At 44.7% G+C, this 6,216-nt stretch overlaps 1 protein-coding gene and 1 non-coding gene across 3 annotated transcripts in view; both read left to right on the plus strand.

Moving 5' to 3' along the window:
- The window catches only part of TMEM107 (transmembrane protein 107), a 2,635-nt gene extending 1,042 nt beyond the window's left edge, over window positions 1–1,593 (plus strand). Inside the window, exons 2-5 of one of the 2 annotated variants that reach the window (XM_006151751.3) lie at window positions 22–89; window positions 188–288; window positions 974–1,070; window positions 1,319–1,593. In XM_006151751.3, coding sequence (XP_006151813.1) covers window positions 22–89; window positions 188–288; window positions 974–1,070; window positions 1,319–1,388 — 336 coding nt within the window. In that variant the 3' untranslated portion in view covers window positions 1,389–1,593. The remainder of the gene's footprint in view (window positions 1–21; window positions 90–187; window positions 289–973; window positions 1,071–1,318) is intronic. The other variant, XM_027773140.1, reaches the window with a different exon arrangement.
- A 656-nt stretch (window positions 1,594–2,249) lies between these two features.
- Window positions 2,250–2,384, plus strand: LOC114008380 (U8 small nucleolar RNA). The gene has a single exon (XR_003549929.1). It is a non-coding gene; the product is annotated as a U8 small nucleolar RNA (small nucleolar RNA).
- Window positions 2,385–6,216: the final 3,832 nt, after the last annotated feature.

Consider the following 6,216-nt stretch of genomic DNA (forward strand, 5'->3'; position numbering starts at 1 on the left):
TCCCTCTGCCCGGCTCCCCAGGACAGCAACGTCCAGGCCTGCCTGCCCCTCAAGTTCACCCCCGAGGAGTACGAGCGGCAGGACATCCAGTGAGCGCTCGGGGTGGTGGGAACCAAGAGGCCTGGGAGTAGAGGGGTCTTAGGAGAACGCCTTTGAGCGAAGGCCTGAGCCCCCTTCGTCTTTGCAGGCTGGTGGCAGCGCTCTCTGTCACTTTGGGGCTCTTTGCCGTGGAGCTGGCCGGCTTCCTCTCGGGAGTTTCCATGTTCAACAGCACCCAGAGTCTCATCTGTATCCTTCTGCCTGCCCGCCTTTCCCTCACCCCCATTTCCATCATGACTCCCTTCTGCCGCCTGCCTAGGTGCGCCGTTCTGCCCAGTAGTGTCTGCTCAGCGGCAATCTCTCCAGGGCAGGGGTCTTCTAGGTGGTGGGGAAGGTGTTAATACAGTCTTCAAATAGGGGGTCAGTCTTGCTGTGCACGGGGCGCTGGAGATGCTACACTGAGCATAGAACAGTTTTCTACCTTGAGGCAGGCGCACATCTGTAATTCAGTGCGCTCTGCGAGAGAGAGCTCAGGCCAGCCAGATCGACTGAGGCTCTTGGATCAAGGAAGCATCTTGATTCTTGAATTGTGGACCAGGAGGACCAAGGCACCGGAAGGTGATTCTAGCAGAGTATCAAGTGGCTATCAGCCTTCCTGTGTGGCCTGGGGGAGGTTGGGAGCCTCCTCTTATCTTAAGTGAAGGGACTGGGTTGGCCCCTAGACAGGGAACAGGATTAGCCTGGGGTCCCCTTCTGTGCAGACTCAGCTCTGGCTCCTGCTTACATAGCTACCCTGAAACTCCGGCTCTAGCCCTTGTAATGTAGTGAGGCAGCAAGAGAGGCACCTGAGTGAAGGTGCAACCCCAGCTCTGCCTTTCCTGGCTCGGTACTACCTGTGGGTCCAAAGACTTTCCTTGACTGGTGCATCCATAAGCCATTGGGGCTCACTGTAGTGCGTCTGTGGCCCTGTCCTTCTTCATTTTCGAGCGTTGGGAGTGCACGACGTACTGGTATATTTTTGTGTTCTGCAGGTGCGGTAACACCCAAAATTTGGAGAAGGTTTATCCCAAATCTGAAGGTTTCCCCCCACCTAGCCCTTTCTTAAATGTGTAAGATACTAGATCCATTCAACATCTTGTAGTCTTTCAAAGTTTCATCTCCCCCTCCACACACACACACACCTCCATTAAATTTTCATCCTGTTAAATTTTGAAGGTGGGGATCTCCGGTTTGTACTCATATTGTAAGGGTCCCTGAGCCTGTTACCTATCTTCTGCAGTGCCTTCCCAGCTGCCACTGAAATGGCATTATTCGTCGCTGTCTTTGGACTGAAAAAGAAACCTTTCTGATCACCCTGATGAGAATGAAGGGACGAAGGCTGGAGGAGCAAGGGGCTGCTTACTGTTCCCGGAAAAGGAAGGTGTGGGCTTCAGCCCTCACCTCTGAAACTTCCTGGTGGAGAATATCATTGTTGGAATAGTTATCTCCTGAGTCTGGGATTATCAGTGTTTTATTGTGTGCTTTGTAATAAAGTTTATTTTGTAGTAAGACTTACACGATTTTCAAAGGACAATTGGGGTGGCCAAACTACTAAAACGAAGAAAAACTTTTCCAGGGGCCAGCAGGTGTCATAGTAGGTAGGTACTAGACTCCTGCGTGGTGGACAGCGGTTCCAGACCCAGGGGCTTGAAACATGCAGGGCGCGTGTCTGGTGTGCCCAAAATCCCCAGAGACTGAAGAAGATTGCAACGTGGCCATCCCTTGGGAGGTGATTTCTTACTTTCTGTCTGTCTCTCTCAGTCACTCCGGTGCGCTATGCGTCCAATAGCAAAAATATCTCAAGAAAAACGAAAAACAAAAAAAGGAAAACTTTTCCAGGCCTGCAGACAGTAAAATACTAGGTTGCTTCTATTCTGGTTATTACGGTAGCAAGCTGGCCGGAGGAGGTGGGCGGGGATATGTAAATACATAGCGTGTAAGGCTAGCGTCCCTGCACGTAAGGGAATGGAGCATCCTGGGAGTAATTAGTTTATATTTTCTCCGTACCGGAATGGGAAAGAAAACATTTAAAATATTTGCAAATAAGTGTAGTAGTACAATAAGAAAAACTGTATACAACAGGGTAGTTCAGACTTACTTGTTACAAACTCGCCCTAGTCTATAGCGGATTGTTTTCCTCTGAGTACGGATTGGCAGTTCAATCTTTTTTATCGTCAGGTGGGATAATCCTTACCTGTTCCTCCTTCGGGAGGGCAGATAGAACATGATGATTGGAGTCCGCATGATACGTGATTAGCGTCTCTGCGTAATCAGGACTTGCAACACCCTGATTACTCCTATCTGATTCTTCCTGACGATCAATCCTTTTTCTGTTTGTGAGAACTGTTAGGCTTTGAGTCTTACTAAACTACTGAGTGTTTTTGTTATCATGTTTGTTTCTTCTTTTTATCCTTATTAGGGTTTTAGTAGTTTGGAGACTTGACGTGTTGGTTTTGTTCTTGAGTTGGGGTTTAACTTCCGTGGTTGTAATAAGTTGAGAGCCTTGGGCAGAATGTTCATGGTGTCTGATAAAAAACCCGCACCTGCACATGTAGTAGTGATTTTAAATGCTCAAATCACAAATAATTGTTAAAAGTTCTTTTAAAGAAGCATATTTCTTTTGTCTCTGATACAGGAGGTTAGTGTGTGGTGGGTGGGTAATATGAATGGCAAATAATACAGGTATATTTTGTTTGAAATAAAAATGCTTACACAGCTCAATGGGTTACTTGGAAACAAACTTGTGCAAGTACAGTCAAGTATTACTGAGCAGAAACAGCTAAAGCATGATACTCTTCTTTCTTGACATGTATTTGGAGATAAGACATTACTTGTTTTTTTAAAAAAATTAACCTACCCTTAAGGCCTGGTCATAGAAGTGGAAACAATGTAAATGAATCCACCATTATCAGCTGTCACAGCCTGTCACAGCATATCTGTCACCCGTGTATTCAGAGATCCCATACATGCCTGCCAATATACCTGGAAAGGACTGCTTTATCACAATTACTTGAGTTCTTGGCAGGCAGGAATGAGGATGAGTAATTTAAAACAAGTTTTATATCCTATTTAAAGAAATGACTGGTATTCTCTTAAATAACAGGTTACAATAGAAAGACACCTGGAAGATACCCTTTCACTTTGGTTCATTTTTAGTTTTTGTGATTTACGTAGCTATTTGATTCATTTGTTTATAGTACATCCTGTCACAAAATATTAAAGCACAAGGCACCGAGTATTCCTTCCATATCTTCATTTTTCAAGTTTTTTTTTTTAAATTTATTTTTTCCTTTGAGAGTTTTTTTGCTATAGGGTGCGTGCACTTGCCCAAAAGACAGAGAGACAGAAAGCGAGAAATCACAGGGGTGGGGTGGGGGTGGGGTGGATTGCCACACCACAATCCCTTCTCCATTCTCCTCCTGGGATCTTGGGAGTTTAAGCTGCTGGGTCTGGGACTCAAACCGCAGTCCACTACATGGGAGTCCAGCGACACAACCATTATGCCAACTGCTGGTCCCCTTTTTCAGGTTTTATGCTCTATAACATACACAGTATGCCAACAGTTTGGTTTGTTTTTAGAGGTTTTTGCTATAGGGTGTGTGCCAGACAGAGAGACAGAGAGACAGAAAGCGAGAAATCACCCCCCAGGGGGGATGGCCACACTGCAGGCCCTTCTCCATTCTCCTCTCGGGATCTTGGGCATGCACGCAAATGCGCCCGGCGTATTTTAAGCCACCGGGTCCGGGACACAAACGGTGGTCGACTATGTGGGAGTCCAGCAACATAGCCATTACGCTAACTGCTGGTCGCAGCAGTTCTTGAAAATTAAAAAAAATTTTAAAAAACATAAACGGATAAAACTCTAAAAAAATGCAAATGTCTATTAACATTAACGACGATGTACTAGAGTGGGAGGAGACAGTGAGGGAAGGGAAACAAAGCAAGCGTGCAGGGCATGTGATTTGTGTGGTCGGATTTAAAAACAAATTCCTCAGAGAAGCTAGCTACACTGGAATTACCAGAAAACTTCCTTTGTACCCCCTCATCCCATCAAGGACTTGAAAACTCCACACTTTTGAAAACTACAGCTGTGAGATGCTATAAGTGATGATCAAGACAGATGGAGGGGAAAGGATGGCCCTGTCTTCCACTTAGCTGTACTTTGCAGCGTTTCTTCGGTAGCCATTGGTGGATCAGTAAAAGCCATTCAAGGACCAGAAGTGCTTTAAAGGATAGGGGTAGAGAAGTACGGAGCATATTACCTGTCTCAATCAGTAACAGGACTTCATGGCTAGGAACATTTTTTTCTTCCTTTCTTTTTGAAAAAGTTTTTTTTTTTTTTTAATTTAACTTTATTTATTTAAATTTGACCAGGGAGGGACACAGGAAGGGCAAGAGAGAGAGACAGAGAGAAAGTGAGAAAGCAAGCTGCTGGGTACAGGACTCGAACTGCGGTCAGCTATTTGGGAGTCCAGTGCCCTTAACCACCACACCACTTACTAGCCCCATTTCTAAACAGTAAAATGACACAAGGATCAATTGATCTCTCCAACATTAAATGTAGCAAAATTAACAACAAAAGACTTACAAATAGATACCTTGGTAACAGAAAATTACAAGGCAGAGAACACAAAAGAATCTAGACAACACTATAGGTTCAGGAGTACTTCATGGGACCTGCAGTTGGCATTAATGGCTATGACACTGGACTCCCAACGTAGTTGGCCACGGTGGGAGTCCTGAACCTAGTGGCTTAAACTCACTCCAGGTGCATGTGTGTGCATGCCCAAGATCCCTAGAGGAAAATTGAGGAGAAGGGACTGCAGCGTGGCCATCTCCCCTGGGGGGTGATTTCTAGCATTCTGTCTCTCTGTCTCTCTAGCCAGCGCATGCACCCTATAGCAAAAACCTCTCAAAACAAAACAAAACAAAAAATTTTTATGAGGCTAAAAAACCTGTTAACTTTGAAAGCCCTAGCAAAATATCACTCGTTCGTAAGTCACTATTTATCTCATGACCATGTGCTGGCATTGAATCCTCTTCTTTCCATATATCGAAGAATCCTACCTCGCTCATTTCTTTCTTTCTTCCTCTAAGCATTCTGCATTTCTTTGCCAGTCTTGTGGCTGAGTATCTTGTTCCAGCCGACTTCGGTGTGGGTAACTGGAAGCTGCTGGCGCAATGCCTTGAATGTGGTTTCCGACATTGTTTGATAGTTTTCACCAATTGCTGTCTGATATCATTTTCTGCATTCGCTATGATTTTAATAAACTCCTGGGCAGTCTGGACTTCATTCGAAACAGTTACTGAATCCTGTACCTCTTCATGACTAACCAACTGAACGGTTACCATCTTTATAACAGTGAGCCTGGGGGGACCAGCAGGTGGTGTGGTGGTTAAGGCGCTGGACACTCCCACATGGCCGACCACAGTTCAAGTCCTGGACCTGGTGGCTTGCTTTCCTACTTTCTCTCCCTCTCTGTCTGTCTCTTTCTGGTCAAATTAAAATAAATGAATGAATAAATAAAATTAAATAGTTAAAAAATAAATAATTCATAACAGTGAGCCTGAATTGTAAGCACTCCAACCACCTGCTGTAGGTGCTATAGGTGATGTGATGGTGAACTTCCACTCTGATCTCCAGTGACCATTCCAGAAGTTTTTTGGCTGAACCTGGTGGATTTCCATACATGCAGTGATGGTTCGTTGTCCATCTATAGTCCTAGCATAAACAGTACAGAATCTGTTGGAATAAGGTGCCGGCAAATGGTGTGGTAGTTGAGGTGCTGGACTCCCATATGGCTGACCACGGTTCAGGTCCCAGACCTGGTGGCTTGCTTTCTCACTTTCCCTCTCTCTCTCTCTCTGGTCAAACTGGAAAATGATGATGATAATAAATAAAGTTAAATAAAAAAAATAATTATTTTTTAAAAATCTGTTGAAATAACAATCTCTCACATAGGCTCGTACAGCACTGTCACAGGACTCTCTCCAAGATTTCAGACCTCCGTTTATGTCCCCTGGCTGGGGTCACTTCCTTCTTTCCGTACATGATCAAAGTTGAAGGAAATTTTGTCTCTTGGATCTAAAAATCTGCTCTTACCCAGGTCACTGTCTCTGTAATTTTTTTTTTTTTTT

This window comes from Tupaia chinensis, unplaced genomic scaffold (assembly GCF_000334495.1).
Source record: "Tupaia chinensis unplaced genomic scaffold, TupChi_1.0 Scaffold000330_1, whole genome shotgun sequence".
In the NCBI taxonomy this organism is placed as follows: Eukaryota; Metazoa; Chordata; class Mammalia; order Scandentia; family Tupaiidae; genus Tupaia; species Tupaia belangeri.